The sequence below is a fragment of the Sminthopsis crassicaudata genome, chromosome 4 (assembly GCF_048593235.1).
Source record: "Sminthopsis crassicaudata isolate SCR6 chromosome 4, ASM4859323v1, whole genome shotgun sequence".
Taxonomy (NCBI): Eukaryota; Metazoa; Chordata; class Mammalia; order Dasyuromorphia; family Dasyuridae; genus Sminthopsis; species Sminthopsis crassicaudata.
Window position 1 is genome coordinate 294,058,154 of NC_133620.1, and position 18,356 is coordinate 294,076,509.

The window sequence follows — 18,356 nt, forward strand, 5'->3', positions numbered from 1 at the left end:
TATATAAATTTACTTGCTAATCCATTAAACTACTTGTTAGGATGGAGAAAGATTGGCCTTCTAAAGTGATTTCACACTTTATCACCTTAGTTAAGACAATGAGACTTGTTCTTGAAGAAAAGTAACCTGTGTTCTACACAATAAACACTTGCTGATTGCCTCCACAATCCATAAATGAAATTTCTCTTACCTCAAATTCCAGTGCTTCCATCCTTGCCTGCTTATCCTCATACTCCTCCCTTTAAAATTTGACCACACTGTTAATATCCTTAGCCTTTGAATCACCTACCTTCAATGTTCTATTGTTGCTCAACTATTTCCAATATCTCTCAAAGAGTTTACAAAATTCCAATATATCCATCCCTAACTCTTACCCATGTTTGGACTGGGTCATCCAGGTATTTAAATAATTTTAACCAAGCTGTTATTGCATCAGTACTTTGTGATTTTCTAGTGAATTCCTCAGTGTCTGTTTCAAACCTTTTCTCAGCACACTAGCAAACCCTAAATCCTAACCTCTAATCGAAGGACCTCAAATCATATTTCACTTACCAAAAAAATGAGACTTTCCATCTTGTGCTTCTATTTCTCAGATTTAATAATCTTAACATTCTTTTGCTCCACTCTTAAGATTGAGGGGGTCCTTTTCCTTACCAATGTCTATCATTCCTTTCTCCAATATTTATTGGCTCCTTTCCTATTACCTAAAAATTACCATAAAAATTTTTACTTGACCCCCGTCCATCACTTTAAGCTATCATCCCAAATCTCTCCTTTCACAACTAAACTAGAAATAGCTAAGAAACTTTACCTTGCCACCAAGGAAGTCAGTTTATCTATTCATGCATAGCAAAAGCTAACTTCCTAATGCCAATAATAAACTTTTTTTTTAACCAGTCTAAAAAAACCCCAAAATCTAGAAATAGCTAGTCATCAGTCTTTTGACTCCATTTCCTCATCTCCCATTTGGATTTTAATCCCCTGTTGGCAGGTTTCTGACTCCACTGTTAACTGCTCAGGACAAGATTAGCAATGTTTTCAACAAGCTTCTTTTCAATCTTTATGGTGCCTTTTTTTTACCTTCCCACAATTTTTATATTACTAACCATTTCACTCTTAGAAATTCTCCTCTCTGGATTTTTCTGACACTTCTCTATATCATTCCTCTTCTCAATAATCTTCAGTCTACTTTGCAGGTCCATCATCTATATCCTACTAAATCCTAGTACACAGGGTATTTTCCCAAGAATGTGCTCATTACTTACTGTTAACATAATCTCAACTGAGCTCTAAATGCTTCTAGATAGTACTTGTTGAAAAAATAGCAGGAAGAGTTGGTTTACTGGAAAAAATTATTTTTTTTTTTTTGGAAATGCTGAATTTAGAGATTCCTATGGGACATTATCTAGGTGGAGATAGCCAGCAGACAGTTGAAGGTGTCATAATAAAAGGTGAGAGAAGAGAGAGGCTAAATGTGAAGATTTGAGAGTCATGAATAAAGATGTGAATCTGATGACACCAGTCTCATAGCTATTCTGTGAACAAGATGCTCTATCTTTCCCAATTAATGATCTCCCTGGCTTCCTTTAAGTCTCAACTAAAATACCACCTTGTACCGAAAGCTTTTCCCAATCTTTTAATTCTATTGTCTTCTGTTAATTTCCTATTTATCCTGTATATAACTCATATTGTACATATTTGTTTGCATGTTGCCTCCCCCATTAGATTATAGGCTCTTGGAGGACAAGGACTGTCTTTTGCCTCTTTTTTTATCTCCTATGCTTAGCACATAGTAGGCATTTAATATTTATTAATTGATTAATAGGAAACCATTGAATTTTATTGAGTAGGGGAGGAGGTGACATGATTAGATTTGTACTTTATCAGCTGAGTGAAGAATGGGCTAGAATGGGGAGAGACTTATGGCTGGCAGACCAATCAGTTTTGCAATATTCTGTGTGTAAGGAGATAAGGGTCTGCAGTAGAGTGGGTGATAGTGTCAGATGAGAAAGAAATAAGTGGAAGATGTTACTAGGGTAAAAGCAAGAGGCTTTGGCAACAGACTGGATTTGATGAAGTGAGAGAGAATGAGGAGTTGAAGATACTCAGATTGTGAGCCAGAGTGACTGAGAGGATGATGATGTCCTCGGTAGTAAGAGAAAATCTGGAAGAGAAGCTTTTTGGAGGAAGGATAAGTAGTTTAGTTTTGGACATCCAATTCAAGATTTAAATAATTGGAGACATTAAACTCGAGGTCAGCAGTTAGGGCTGGATAAGTAGATTTGAGAATCATCAGCATAGAGATGATAACTGAATCCATGGGAACTGTTATCACCAAGTGAAATAATGTAGAAGTGCAAAAGGTCCAAGACAGTTCTGTCATGTCCCACAGTTAATGGACTTAGACTAGGACAAAAATCAAGTGAAGGATACAAAGGAGTGGTAAGATAGGAGGAGGACCATAAGAATCGTGTCTCCAAAATCTGTATCAGCTATGACTATGTAAAAGGCTGCAAGGTGTCAAAAAGAATGAGAACTGGGAAAAGAATTTGGCAATTAAAAGATGATTGATAGCCTTCCTCTCACATTACAACCACCCTAGTTCAGGTCTTCTCCATTATATATAAAAATATAAAAGAATTTACTAAGCTGACAAAACAAAAATTGCCTCATCTCCCAACATCCATTCTCTCTTTTCCAAACCATCTTCCACATCATTGCCAAACTGACATTCCTAAAGCATAGGTATAACCCATGGCTCTCATGCTCAGTAAACTTCAGTAACTTCCTATGGCCTATAGGATCGAATACACAAACTCTTCTATTTGAAATTTAAACCATTTCACAGTCAAGCAGCAATTTATAACATGATACTGCAGAGTACACTCACACTCTACAAGCATTCCAATCAAAATGTAATGAATTAGTCTGTCTTTCCACTCTTCCTCTCCAAATTGTTGTTATTTTGTATAGATTTGGTATTAAAGTATGTATATAGAGTATGTATTTATGTTGTACGCCCCATAAAACTAAACTCACAGCTAACAGGGGCATTCTCATGTTTATATTTCTGTTCTTAGCACCTAGCACAGTGCTTGTCATGGTTTCTTGCAGTTAAGTCAATTTTTCCTTGTCTGATTTTTTGTGACTTGTTAAGGACCATGCCTAAGTAAAAGGGAAGGTCAATTCTCTGAGAACCTCCAAAGCTGTGGATCATAACACTTGAAAGAGTTGCAAAGTAGCCTTCGAAGATGTTCCTTATGGATTGGAAGTGAAATAAATTGGAGACAAGAGGGAAGAGGAGAAAGGTCAGACAACACAGCAGCCTCTAAGAAGAGAGGTCAGAACAGCAACTGCCTTTCTCCTTGTATCATTATCATCCTCTCACTTGAAGAGATCCATTCTACAGGTCTGAGTTAGACCTCCCACAGCCACTTGCAGATGGCTCCCGTATCACTACAGTGACTCTGTTTGGGGTTTTCTTTTGGGGGGGGGGGGGGTTAGGGGGAAGGGAAATCAAGGTGAAATGACTGGTCCAGGTTCATAAATCAGTGTCAAATGTCTGAAGCCAGATTTGAACTCCATGTCCTCCTGATTCCAGGACTGGTTTTCTATCTAGTTTATTACTTAGCTGCTCACCATTTGGGGGCAAAGATCTTGAAAAAGATACTCCAGCTCATTTTACAGATGAGGAATTGGGACAAACAGGGTTAAGTGATACTACCATGACACCTCAGAGTGAGAAAAGTGGGCCCAGAGAATAGACAAAATTTATGGAGAGCTAGTAGCAAGCAGATCTCCTAAAAAGCTATGCAGGGGGTAACATACTCTCTGTGCAACTGTGGATTGATTTGCAGCAGGCTCATCACTCTTCCGCAACCAAAGTAGACAGTAGGATTTTTTGATATATTAAATCAAACAAATGCTGCTAGCACAAAGATGTAATAAATCTGGAAGTCACCTATGTGAACATTTAAGCACTAGGAAAACATCTTTTAGATAAATTCAAAATAACTTTGGTGATGAATGCATGGAATGGGAACAAGGCACCACAAATTAGAAAATTTATAATGTTGCAGTATACAAATTGTTATTGCTAGCTATTGTTTAATATTAACGTGTAGCCAGAATGTAACAGTGGAATATACATCGTGTAGCTTAGAGACATCTGGTGTTATCGTAAGGATAGCATAAACCCTGGCTGTCAGATCAATAAACTGACTTCATTAATTGAAGTACCCACCTATTTGTCACCTTCTCCTCAAGGAGGCCATTAAGCTGGTCTCAACAATTCATGTTTCAGTACAGCTAAGTACCTGGGCCCTTTCACTACTCTACTCTTTGCTGGGTTTGGCAGCCGAACTGGAAAGGCCATTCCAACCCTACCTTGAATTTGCTATTCACTGGGAACAGAAAATTCCCCAATGAGCACCTCTTGTCTCTTACCACCTAATTTAGCTGAACACAGCAGCAATTCAAAATAAGTATAAAGATCTGCACTTTTTCAGGAAAATTCCAAATCCTTACCCTAAGCTTCTCAGAAGCTTTCCCAGGTGTGCCATTTGGGGATCTCTTCTCTGACACTACCTCCCAGACTGAAGAAGAGGGAACAGGATCATTTCAACAAACTAAAAGCCTAGCCTTCCAACTAGGAAAGGGCTGAGTCCCCCTTAGCCAGACTTAACACCAACTTGTGGTGACTATCCCATATATTTCCCAAGTGTTCTCTGCAGTCCAGACAATAAGCATTCTTGCCCAATAATCAACAACCAGGCTCTACAATTCCTTAGTTTTTAAATTTCTTCGGTACAAAAAAAAAAGCCATGTAGTTTCACATCCTTTAGGGAGGACAGATGAGCACAATTGTATGTTCTTTCCACAGTACAAAATGGTCAACTCCAAATATGTAAAAAGCTCACGCTTTCTTTTTTAGAATGCTACGTGATTAGAGTGACCAAAACTGATCCAAAGAAGAAACGAGAAAATTCACCCCCCTCTCTTACAGGGGTGAGGGACAAAAAGGTGATCGAGGGGAAGAGAAGAAAGTCATTCTAGTTGAGACAGTTACATCTCACGTCTGGTTTGAGGGCTTCATTTAGGAGTTCACGGTACTCGGAACTCTCAGTACCAAAGCCAGGACTTTCACGACACCTATCGTGCTATAAAGTTACCGAGGGCCCAAGAGGTGAAACTTGCCGGGTGTCTCAGAGGCAGCGCTGACTGCTGGTCTTTCTGCTTCTCTAGCCACAGTGCCAGCAAGCAATTTTGCCAAAGCCGAGGCCTACATGTATTTTCTCTGAAAACGACTCCCGAGAGTCCCCACTCTCCTCGCACAGGCCACGAGGCATTCCCACTCTCCCCGCTGCTCCAAAAGGACCGCTCTCCCCCTTACCTCCTGGGCAAAGAAAAATAAATACCCCAGCTTTTCCCTACCCACGCACGCGTAGAGTCCCGGCACTCATCGAGTACCCTGAGGGGAGCCCCCAGTAAGTTTTGGGGACCACCGTACCTATTCGTCACTTGCCTATCGAGCCCCTGGAGACGTATCTCTAGCCGTCCGGAACTTCACAGTGTGTTCTCTCAGGTTCTTCACCAGCTTCCAACATCAGCTGACGAGGCGGGAAGCAGGATTTCAAGACTGCCTCCTTCGCTGGTCCTCGCGAAGCCTTACCCTTCCTCACGAGTCCTGGCAGGGTCAAGGGAAATTCCCTGAGCCTACCTCCTCAACCTGGAAAAATCCTCCTCCACCGAAAGCTCCCACATAAATGTCTCTTCCACATCCCCTCGAACAAAAGGAATTCTTTTCGCTACCTACTTTAGTCGTTTTCCCGTTTTGTCCTTTTTCGCCACAGCCAGGACCTGGGCAGTAGTAAACAGCCTCTGCGCCTGCGCTGCAGGTGAGCCTGCGGCTAGCTCCGGCGCTTTTACTCTCGGAGTCTGCGCGGCCCCTCCCCGTCTGGTTCTAATAGGTCAAACTCGCTTCTTGCCTGGTTGGGTTTAAAGGGCCAGCTCCCTGATAAACCAGCTTTTAAAGAATCCTTCCCTTGCCGTGACTGTCTGAGATCGGGCTTGGCAGCTCAGTATGGGACAGTGGCGGGGGCAGGGGCGGCGGCGGCGGCTCCTGCTCTTTTGCTTCTTCTTGCTTGTATGGCGGAGCTGTTTTGGGGCTCAGAAGGATAAAGAAGAGGAGGAGGAGCACCAGCCCAGCAAATGCGAAGGTATCCTTGCACCCCGCGGAGTGCGCTAACCCTGCACATCTGGGACAGGCTAGAAGGGAGTCTATGATGGGGGCGGGAGGGCTGGAAAGGGAAAAGGAAAGGCGGTGGAAACAGACTGACACTCTCTGTGTGACAGCAGATAAATCACATAACTTCTCTGAGCCTGTTTACCCATCTGTAAAATGGGCACAGAATGTGTCCCACCTATGGATTTAGTTCAGTTGCTGTCATTCCCCTTCCGTCACTGCTGTCGCCCTCGCCAGGACTCTGGGTTTTAGGGGAATTGGACCCAGGTGTAAATTCAAGTTCTGTCCCTCACTGACAAATCCCCTTAAAGCCTTCGTTTCCTTTTCTGCGAAGTGGTGACGATAATGGTTCTCAGGGCTAGTGAGGGAGGCTCTAGCAGACGTAAACTTTGTCTATTAAAGTCCTAAATAAATACTGGTCATCGCTCGCCGTAGTTCAGTCCTGTCTGACTGAGAGGGCCGCCTTTTCCTTCTCCAATCCATTTTGCAATTGGAAAATTGAAGGCAAACAGAATTAAATGACCCGCGCAGGGGTCACACAGCTGCTAAATGTCTGAGGCTGGATTTAAGTTCAGAACTTCCCGACTCCAGGCCCACTGGCTAGTGCTCCTAGAGTTTTTTTTAAGGGTCCTTTGGTCCATCCAAAAGGAAATTCACTGCTCTTGTGAGCTCCCCACCCCCACCAACGCCAATTCTGGTGCCTTACTGTGGCAGAGATGATGGTTCTGCATGCTATGCAGATGGGATGTAAGATGTAGGAAGCCCCGCCAAACAAGAACGGTTTCAAGTACGCGTTCAGCAAAGAACTCTAACTTTTCGTCAAATGACCAGCTTCACTAACTCAGAAATTTATGACCAGCTTGGTCCAATAACAAATTTTTCCAACTCATAAGAGGACAAAATCACAATTCCTTTTAAGTGTAAAATTCTAATGCTTCTGAACTCTTGTCTTAGAATTGGTGAAAACTGTAATTCTGATCTATCTACTAAGTTGAAGGTAGGGTTTGAAGAAGCATGTTAGAATTGAAAAAGATCTTTCTAAAAGGTGCCTCTTTTTAGTCCACATGGAAACAATTATGAATGCCTTGTCCTTTCCCACCCTAGCTTGGAAGCTTTCAAATTAAAAGAAGCCTTTTGATTTATTGGAGAGGAGGTGATTCAGCTGCTCCTTGATGCCCATAAACCAAAGAGGAAGACTAGGGTAGTTGTCACATTGCCCAGCTGGGAGGTGCCAAATGGTATCCCCAAACAGTTTTGGCCTGTGCAGAAGTTGTGGACAGTATGGACTTTACCCCAACACTGATTTGCCAGTGACTACACAGCTAGTGTCTTTTCCCTGGTAAACTTAGTGTTACTGATGTAATTCTTTGTTTCAGAAGATTTGGCCCTTCACTTAATGCAGAAAGCAACACCCCTCCCCCCACTCCCACAATTCCTTTCATAAATGGTCTTTATAAGAAGTTATAATGGAGGAAAAAAAGCATCTCCTAATAGTCAACATTATGATGATAACCTGTTCCCATTTAGATTGGTTCTTTGGTAAAAAATTTATATAATCTGTTACCAAAGCTGTACTTTACAGCATTATTTATCTTAAATAGCCCAGAAACACTTCAAAATATGATGACATTAACATGAATAATAATTAGTAGCATTTATATAATGTTTTAGTCTCATTTTATCTTTATAACAGATTTGGGAGGGACTTGAACTAGGTCACATAGACAGTAAAAATCTGAAGCTGAATTTGAACATGGTTCTGTTTTGACTTCATGTTTTGTGTTCTACCCACTGTGTTAGCCAGCTACCCATATAACATAAGTAGAATGAAAACAGTACAAAAACCAAAACATTTCTTTTGCCTATATCATATGTTCAAGTGAGATAATATTTGTAAAGCACTTAGCACAGTATTTGGCACCTATTAGGCAGTATATAAATGTTTATTCCTTTCTCTTCCCCTTATAATACACATTTCAGGCATACAGAACAGAATCAGCAAAGGCATAAAATCATATACTGCCTATTTTTCATTTTTTGTATAGATTGTACTATTCCCCTCTCCCCCACTTTAACTCTTAGAGAATTCTGACCCAAAGCAATTCTCTTTATTCTCTATCTTCAATCCCCAGTTGTTAGTGCCTTCCTCCACCTAAGTTTTTACTTTACTTTATATATTTATTTTTCTGTTACTTTTTATAAGTTTCTTAAGGACAGAGACTGTTTTCCTTTTTATTTCCAATATCTAGCATAGTTTCTGGTAGACCCTTAATAATGCTAAATAGTGGGGTAGAGAGGTAGCTAAGTAGCACAGTGGATAGAGCACCAGTCCTGAAGTCAGGAAGAACTGAGTTCAAATCTGGTCTCAGATACTTAACTCATCCTAGCTGTGTGACCCTGGGCAAGTCACTTAACCTCAATTGCTTCAGCAAAAATACAATAAAATAAAAATAATAATGTTAAATAGTGATGGTCAGAGTTCTGTAGTTGTAAGGAGAATATTACAGTAGTCCAAAGAGAAAGAATGTGTGGTATCAGTAAGTATAGAATAGATGAGCTGGATTAAGGAGATGTTGCAGAGGTAGGAATTAAAGGATTTGGTACCTGATTGGATGGCTTAAGAGGAAAGGAAAGAACTTTGAGATTAAGAAGGAAGAGAAAATTTGAGGAGAAAAATAATCAGTTTTTGCTGAAACATAATTTATATGGGGATAGGGTAGGAGGAAGAGGAGAGGTCTCAAGTATTAGTATATAATAATATGTGAATGTACTCCAAAACAGGGTGAATATCTTTTTCACAATGAAGAAAGGAGATGTTCAGTTGGTGTGTAATAACTGACTCCTCTGTTCTTCTCCACTCTTCTACCTTCTAATTTACACAAACCACTCTCAGGAACTGATACATTTTTGAAGTGGCCCGAACTTTAGGAAACCTCTTCCCAATTTTCCTATTTCATTGGAAAGCCTAAGTCCAAGGAAGTAAAATGATTTGCTCAAGGTCACATGACTAATTAGTAATGTTAATAATCATGACTAATGTTTTATAGAATACTTTAAAGTTTGAAGTAGATGCTACAGATAATACTAGCTCCAGTTTGCAGATGAGGAAACCGAGACTGAGAGGTTAACTGATTTGCCCAGTCAGGTAGCTGGTGTGCAAGATGGAATTTGAACTTATATTTTCCTTACTACCAGGTCAGCACATTGTCTATCACACCAGGCTACCTAGAATTAAAACCTGGGTCTCTTGCCCACAAATGCACTATGCTATGTATCTTTTTAAAGATATATATTTCTGGCTATTGTTTTTTTCCACATAGTCTGTAAAATACTGAGCGTGGAGCTTCAGGGGGAGCTGAATCGGAGCAGCCGGTCTCGGGAATTGCTAGAACTAGGGCAAGTGCTAGACACTGGCAAGAGGAAGAGACAGATCCCCTACAGCACTTCGTGAGTCTCCCCTGACTTTCCTACTTTAATGGTACCTCTAAAGCTTCATTCTTAGCATAACCTTATAATCATTCCTTAACTTTCTTCATTCCCATAGTTCCCAATGAATAATCTATTTCTTTTCCATTGTCTCCTTTCTCTATCTCCCTCAGGGAAATTCGATTACAGGAGGCCCTGGAGAACCTGTGTGAACAGATTCTGGACTATAGCATCCATGCCGAACATAAGGGATCCTTAAGATATGCCAAGGTAAAATGAATCTTCTCCATGAGGGTCCCACTGCTCAGAGGTGCCATTTTTTGTTCTTCCTCTTCTTAGAATCCTCTGCTAAGACCTCTGCCCTTGGGATATCCCATGCTCTCTTCCATTCTGTCTCATCCTTTGATTTACTTGGGTACTCAATCCCCACCCCCAAGTTCAATGAAAAGATCCTATTATAGTGGGGATAGGAAGGGAGGAGGAGAAAGAAATTGAAACAAAGGAGCTTGACCTGCCATTCTTCTCACCTCTTCCCCTCACCACAGGGTCAGAGTGAGACTATGGCAACTCTGAAAGGCTTGGTACAGAAGGGTGTGAAGGTGGATCTGGGAATCCCTTTGGAAATGTGGGATGAACCTAGCGTGGAGGTTTCATTCCTTAAGAAGCAGGTAAGAAAATGTTACATTCCAGAAAGATGAAATGAGCTGGGACAGAGAAGGATATGGACTTGAGAAATAGAATAAGACAATAAGTGACGATCATGGGAGTGACCAGGGACTGGGGCACAGACAAGACTGGACCCCTTTCTTAGAAGAGATTATTGGGGAGAGGGATAAGGTAGAGACAGGTGATGAAAGGGAATGGATTTGAATTTCTGAGAATTCTTCACTAAGAAACAGAAATTATATTCACCCCCTTCCTTCCCCTTCTCTACTCTTCTCTCCCTGTCAGTGTGAGCTGATGTTGGAGAAGTTTGAAGATGTCATTGAAGACTGGTACTTTCATCACCAGGAGTTGCCACTTCAGCAATTCCTCTGTGAGGAGCATGTGCTTGCAAAGGAGGAGAAGGGTGAGTTGCTCAGGAGCAAACTGAGCCTTTGGGGGGTAGGAAAACAGATATCTACTTGTATATTTACTGTCTGTCTTTTCATTAATTCAGATTGTCTTCAGGAAACCTGGACTGAGGAATGGAGAGAACAGAATGAGAAGGGTTTGAAAGAGAGCCTAGGGCACCACTCCCATGATAGTGTAGATCTCTGATCATTTCCTATTTTTCGAGATCATTACATATATATATATATATATATTTTCTAAGTATGAAGGTGATGTCATCTTTACAACTGTACCTTTAGCCTAGCCACATTTGGAAATTTTGTCCACTAAATGTGGCTACTAGCTATGGGAGAACCTAAGGTTGGAGACAGAAGAAATGAGTGGAACTTCCAAGATATTTTTAGATTTGCATTTGTGACACTTCCTACGCTACACCTGTTTTTCATAGGGAAGTTTACAAGGCTGGGGTACCCTCTTAGCAGATAAATACATAAAGGTCAATAGATATTAATGCCTTTTCTGGGTGCTTCATAATCATAAGGTGATGGGAAGGGGTGGAGAGGGGAGGACAAGTGGCCCATAGAAGGGGGAAATGACCAAAATGCCTAGAGGACCCAGGAAGCCTCTTTGTATGTACAAGTGCAGATTATTAAAGCCAGTGAGCTTTGTTCTAAATCAGAGGTGCTTAACTTAGGATCTACAAATTTTTTCTTAATATTTTGACAATTTTAATTTTTAATATAATTAGTATTTTGCAATAATATGTGTTTTTAAATGAATTTTTAAAATATTCTGAAACGGGATCCATAAACTTTAAAATCTGCCAAAGAGATTGTTGACAAAAATAGTTACCAACCCTTGTCCTAGCAGGTAAGAGGGAAAAGTGGATTGAAGACTGAAGGGGAGAGATAGGAGTGTTAAAGATCCCATCTTATTGCAGAAAGAATAAATTAAATGGGGATAGGAGAGGACCCTATAAAGGGCTGGAGTTGAGTTGATCAGAACGAGTGGCAGAGTTTTATAAATAGCCAATAATCTATATGGCTTTTTCTCTTTTCTCCCTTCTGACAAGCACAAGAAGGCCTCATGGTGATTGGCATCCTTGCAATGGGCAGGTGCCCTGAGCACTCAGAGCTCTCTGATCATTATACCTATAGCCCCTGTTACTACTACCTGATCAGAACTTCTGAACTGAGGAGAAACTTTTATATCAATATTGTTACACCCTTTTCTCTAGTTCCCCAAACTAGTCTGAGGAATGATATAATAGTGAGAGCAGAGGTTCTTAAAAACCTCCCTAAGACCCACTTTACTTTCCTCTCATATTAAATGGGAACAATAATTTCTGCTTTCTTCACTGAGAGGATCAAGTAAAAGATATGATCTCATTTGTAGTAAAAACTACTATGTCTTGTGTGATCCTTACTTCTTAGTATTTGATTTACTTTCTGGATGCTTCTAGACCTTTAAATATGGGGAGCTCTGGATACTGGATGACATTCCTTAGACTTTTCCTTTTGGGGTTTCTTTCAGGAGGTGAAAATTGGAAATTTCTATTTCTATTTTCACTTTGTCTTCCAATTCTAAGAGACTTGGACAATTTTCATTCATTAACTGCCTGTTATTTGCCAAGGATCAAATAGTGTCAGAGTAAATAGCCTTGTTTTATTTCTATTTTTATTGTGACACCTTGTTTCTGTATTTTATATAATATCATCTCATCATTTCAAATAAATATATTTTTTATCATTTTAAGGAAAATCTTACTATTCTGAGACATTTTAATATTTTCAACTTGAGTTGACATATTTGTCAAGTCCTTAATATATATTGGTTAATAATTATTAATGATTAATTATTGGTTGATTTACTTATTAATATAGTTTGCTATTTTCATTGCTTTCCAAATCTTGAGGCATCCTTTATGGCCTATAAATTTTCCTTGTTTATAAAATAAAAATTTTCTGATACATTGTATTTATTTTGTGGAATTCTATTTAACATTTTTACATTAATACTCATTAATACTTTATCCTTCCTACATCCAAATAGTCAAAACCTTATTTATTTCATAAAAGCACTACTTCACATAAAAGCAATCTATTAATAGAGCACTGTCTTTCTCTAATCTTGAAATCAACATATGTGTGTATTTGTGTGTGTGTGTTTAGGTAATACTACATGTGTGGGTATGAATATATATATAAATGTTGCTCAGATGAGAATCACAGGTTTATCAGAAGAAGGTGTAAAATAAAAAAATACAAATTTCATATTATAAGGGAAAATATCCAAAAATTCTTAATAAAGATAAATAGTACAGATCTATTGACGATAAAGATTGCAATAAGAAAAACAAACACCACTCTTAGAATTTTTAAGAATTCATTAACACATTACAAGCCATCAAATGTGAAGAAACACCAAATAATCTATGATTACTATACAATTATGAAAAATGAGAGAAGAGAATGGACTAAAGTCAGGCATTTAAAGAACCCAAAATAACATTCTAATCAATTTTTGAAATCAATGTTCAAAAAAATAAAATGAGATATTTCTGCTTCTCAAAAAGAAGCAGCAACAAGCAGTATATGTGACTAGTAAGCACTGCAAATTAGCTAAAGAAAAGTCCAATCATTAAAGGAAAAAAAATCAAATTCTCTCATATTTATAGGCTATTGCATTAGGTCAAGAAATTGACCTAAGAGGTAAAAGAATAAAGAGGAGTTCTTAAAGAATGATAATGACTTAAGGGGCTAAAGATTAATAGATAATTTAAAGATTCAGGTGAAGGAACTGAGAAAGAGTTGAATTAATATTCCAGGAACAGGGGCAGCTAGTTAGTGCAGAGGATAGAGCACCAGCCCTGAAGTCAGGAGAACCTGAATTCAAATTTGACCTCAGACTCTTTAACACTTCCTAACTGTGTGGCCCTGGGTAAGTCACTTAACCCTAATTGACTCAGAAAAAAAAAAAAAATTTTCGAGGAACAAAATTCCTGGAATTATCAATTGGTAAGCTTTTTTATAGGAGGAATAATTCAAAGGGAAAGTATATGAATATAGAAAGAGGAAATAAAGTAGAAATGAGCTAGAACTGGACCATCTACTAAGTTCATATGTGAACAATGAAATCCTCTTAGCATAGGTATTGCAGCCAGGGGACAGAATTAGAATCCTAAAGGAACTGGGGTAATACTATCAGCTGTTTGTGTTCTCTAGACTGGGACTTTATACTGAGAAACAACTAAGGTAACCAACACTGCTCTAGTTCAGAACTAGAGTTAATTGCTGATGTAGTGGTTTAATGCATTAATTTCACTTTCCTGAATCTCCTTTTCTTCACCAATATATATTCTGCCTCTCCCACTATGAGGATCAAATGAGATAAAAGATGAACAAGTGTTGGAAAAGTATTGTTGAAATAACTTGGGAATTAAAATCAACCAACCAGAAGGCCGAATGAGTGTTACTGGAAGCTACACAAGAAGCTCGGGACAGCAACCTCTGTGTCTGCAGGAGCAAAGCTCCACTTTACAAGTCACAAAATGAGCTGGGGGGGGAGGGGAAGAAGAGGAGAAAGAAAGGAAGGAAAGAAGAAAGAAAGAAAAAAAGAAAATGAGCAAGAAACAAAAAAGAACTTTGATCATGGAAAATAACTTGAGTGATAGGGACGACCAAAATACCAACTCTGAAGAGGACAAAATATTCACATCTGAAACCTCAAAAAGGAATGTGAATTGATCTCAAACCTAAAGAACCTTCTTAGAAAAGTTCATAAATTTTTTTGAAAAAGTTAAATAAAAGAGGCAGAAGAAAAAATGGAAAAATGAGAAGTATGCAAGAGTCAGCAGCTTAGAAAAGAAAAACAATTCCTTAAAAAATACAATTGAAGAAGTGCAAAAAAAAAAAAAAATCCCCTGAAGAAAACAGCACCTTTAAAAATAGAATTAACTAAATGGAAAAGGAGATATAAAAGCTAACTGAATAAAATCATACACTAAAAACTAGAACTGAGCAAATGAAGTCAAAGTCAAAAAGTCAAACTTTAAAAGAATGAAAAAAAAAAAAAATAGAAACAAGTGTAAAATACCTCACTGGAACTGACCTGAAAAATAGATCCAGGAGAGACAGATTTAAAATTATTGGACTACTAGGAAACTATAACCAAGAAAAAAGCCTGGATAGCATTCTTCAAGAAATCATAGAGAAAAACTGCTCTGATATCAAAGAACCCAAAGACAAAATAATCATTGAAAAAAATGCATTGATCACCTCCTCAAAGAGCTCCCACAAAGAAAACTCCAAGAAATATGGTTGCAAAACTCCATAATTATAAGGTCAAGGAAAAAATACTACAGGCTGCCAGAAAACAAAACAAAACAAAGCAAAGCAAACAAACAAAAAAACAACCCAGTTCCAGTATTGAGGAGCCACAGTCAGGATTACTTAGGATTTAGCAGTTTCTAAAATAAAAGATTGGAGGGCTTGGAATACTATATTCTAGAAAGATGGATTACAATAAAAAAATCAACTACCTAATGAGACTGAGCTTCATCTTTCAGGGAAGGAGATGGAACTTTGATAAAGTAAGGGACTTCTGCTAATTTCTATTAAAAAGACCAGAATTAAACAAAAAATTTAATCTACAAATATGAGACTTAAGAGAAGCACAAATATGTAAACAGAAAAGAAAAGAAAAGAAAAAAATAATATTATTTAAAGGTTAAACTGTTTATATCCCTATATGGGAAGATGATACTTGTAACTCTGGAGAATTGTATCTTTTATTAGGGCAGTTAGAAGAGGTATAAATAAACAGAGGGTGTGGGTATAAATTGACTTTGATGTGTTGACATTTAAAAGACAGAGGCAGAAAAAGGATTGTACTGGAAAAAGAAGAAACAGTAGATAAATGGGGTACAATTGCTGGAACTCTATATTTCCAGAAATCAGCAGGAGTCAGGATCACTAAATGTCTTTATTCTAGATCTTTACCGTCACCTCCAACGCCAGGTCACGAGTGCAAGTGAGCGTGAGTTCCACCACCCAAGTTTCTCTTGCTCCTCCCACACAAGTCACTTCCCTCTCTTTGTCTCACCAATCAAGTCAGCACAGAACAGCTGGGGAGGGTCAACCTTAAACAAGTTAATAGGGAACCGTCCAATTGGCAATTAGTCTCACGTGCTTCATCATCCAAATGCATTGCTCAGTTCTAGCCCTTTACATCTCCCGCTTTCTTTTGTTTTAGACCACAGGAGGTCGCGCCATCCCTGACTTTTCAGGGAGATGAGAACCCCAAAAAGGAGGTGATCACGCCCCCCCTGACTTCTCAGGAGGGGAGATGAAAGCACTAAAAAGGAGATAATCACACCCTCCCTGACATCTCAGGAAAGGAGATGAGAAGCACCAAAGAGAAGTGGGGATTTGCTAGCGGGTTTCTGGATTGAAGGGCCTTATTAGAGACAAGTATGCACAAACCCATCAGCATGGGAGGTATTACACAAGCACATAGCAATAACGCAGAGGCTATTAGTGGTGACTCTCCCCACAGTCAGTGCAGACTCGATGTGGTGTAACAAACAGGAATTGTACATGCAAGTAGTGATATAACAAACAATATAAATCAACATGGTATTGTAAGAGATTTCCAGAAGTCCTAGAAGGAGGGTATGTAAACACCAGACACACATACCCTTTCTTCAGTAACCAAGAGATAGTCCAAAACCAATCTATTGTCCATTGCTTCACTGTTAGGGAATCCAATGATCCCCACAAGTTTTTGAAATCCCACATCAGTCTTTTTATATGTTAGGGAATCCAATGATCCCCACAAGTTTTTGAAATCCCACATCAGTCTTATGATGCCTCAGAGAATCCAATGATTCCTGAGGACTTTCAGTCCTACAATAGTCTTATGATATCTCAGAGAATCCAATGATTCCTGAGGACTTTCAGTCCTACAATAGTCTTATGATGTCTCAGAGAATCCAATGATTCCTGAGGATTTCAGTCCTACAATAGTTTTTGATGTCCATGGGTCAAACGCCATAACTGCCAGGTTCTTTCAGTGGTGGGCACAGTCAGCAACGGAACCACCCGATGTTTCTTGGGCCTTCTCCTTCGTTTCAAGGGTCTGCTCTGTCTCTCTCCAATGGACAAGGCGAATACGGCTCGTTGGCACCCATCTGATTCCTTCTCCATCTGTAGAGATAGAAGCAAACCCTCTCCCCCAAGCAGTTAACCTATCTGGTCCCTTCCATTCACCACTTTCTGGGTCTCTCCACATCACTTAGCGATTATCTAAAGACAGTGGAGCTGCTCGCACTGGACACTGCCCTTCCGGTGAGTTATAAAACCTGTCTGCTGGAGCCAGTGCATCTTTGTCAAAAGATGCTATCAAAGCATGGGCTTCTCTCCCCAGTAAAAACTACAAGGGTGAGACCTACACAAAAATTGTACAGGGACCAAATGAACCTTTTGCTGATTTTGTGGCACGTTTGCAGACAGCTGTCACACAGGCTAATGGTGAAAATGAAGTAACAGACACTTTGGTGAGGCAACTTGCTAGAGACAATGCCAATGAGGTTTGTAGAAGGATTATACTAGGACTACATAAGGATGCTCCTTTAGAGGAGATCATAAGACGCTGTGCCACAATGGGCACAAATACCTTTTATAGCCAGGCTATGGTGCAGACTTCCCAAGATCCCAACATGGGGAGACAGGATCCCTTTTGGCAAGGGGTTTCCAGAGAGACTCGTCAATGCTTTCAATGCGGTAAAGTAGGCCATTTGAAAGCTCAATGTTGGCACAGAGACAGAGTGAGAAGACAGGCTGGGAGAACAAGACCCAAAACCCCATGTCCAAAATGCAACAGAGGACTCCATTGGGCCTCAGAGTGTAGACTGATTCAGGGAAACGGGATGAGCGGCCCAGCTCCAGGGCCCCAAGCAAAAAACACTTGGGGCATGATGGCAGCCGATCCCACACCCAGAGAGTGCCTCCAAGTACAATACCCAGACATGACCAATCAGCCAGGAAGCCATCTGAGGGGAGAAAGGGATTACACAATCAGTCAGCCAGGAAGCAACATGATGGGAGAAAGGGACTACAATTAGGGAGGATAGAGTTGTATGCAGCTGGGACAATTGAGATACCCCCTGGAGAGGTGAAATCTGTTCCTCTCCAACCTATGGATCCCTTGCCTCCAGGCACAGTAGGCTTGACCATTTCACCTCCTGAGAGTACTTACAAAACAGTGTTCATTCATACACTGATGTGGGAAACTGGGGAATGTGTAGATAATATCCCAGTCACTAACACAGGGAGACAATGTGTGACTTATCAACCAGGGGAAGTAGTAGCATCAGGTTTATTGATACAGACTCCTAATAAGCAACCTGGTGACAGTCACCCATGTTCGGACTCCAAGCAGAAAAACCCAGGAATATACTGGACAACAGCTGTGACAGCTGACCGACCTATGCTCACCATCTATATAAATGGCATAGCATTAGAAGGACTGGTGGACACAGGTGCAGATCGCACAGTCATTAGAGGTGCCAACTGGCCCAGTCACTGGTCAAAGACTAAGGCAGACACCTACATGTCTGGGGTAGGAGGATCAA

General features: G+C 39.8%; 2 protein-coding genes across 4 annotated transcripts in view; one reads left to right on the plus strand and one right to left on the minus strand.

Moving 5' to 3' along the window:
* Positions 1-5,928, minus strand: part of TAF6 (TATA-box binding protein associated factor 6) — a 12,837-nt gene extending 6,909 nt beyond the window's left edge. The window contains exons 1-2 of one of the 3 annotated variants that reach the window (XM_074311562.1): positions 5,816-5,928; positions 5,510-5,686 (exon numbers count right to left, since the gene is read on the minus strand). The gene's annotated coding sequence lies outside the window, so the exon portion shown is untranslated. Of the gene's footprint in view, positions 1-5,509; positions 5,687-5,811 lie in introns of those variants that run through there. The other 2 variants (XM_074311563.1, XM_074311564.1) reach the window with 2 other exon arrangements.
* Positions 5,929-5,998: 70 nt separating this feature from the next.
* On the plus strand, positions 5,999-12,700 carry CNPY4 (canopy FGF signaling regulator 4). The gene is made up of 6 exons (XM_074311578.1): positions 5,999-6,218; positions 9,565-9,691; positions 9,844-9,940; positions 10,216-10,338; positions 10,622-10,739; positions 10,830-12,700. Exons 1-6 carry the CDS (start codon positions 6,083-6,085, stop codon positions 10,928-10,930), a joined length of 702 nt encoding a protein of 233 aa, XP_074167679.1. The 5' UTR covers positions 5,999-6,082; the 3' UTR covers positions 10,931-12,700.
* The last annotated feature ends 5,656 nt before the right edge of the window (positions 12,701-18,356 follow it).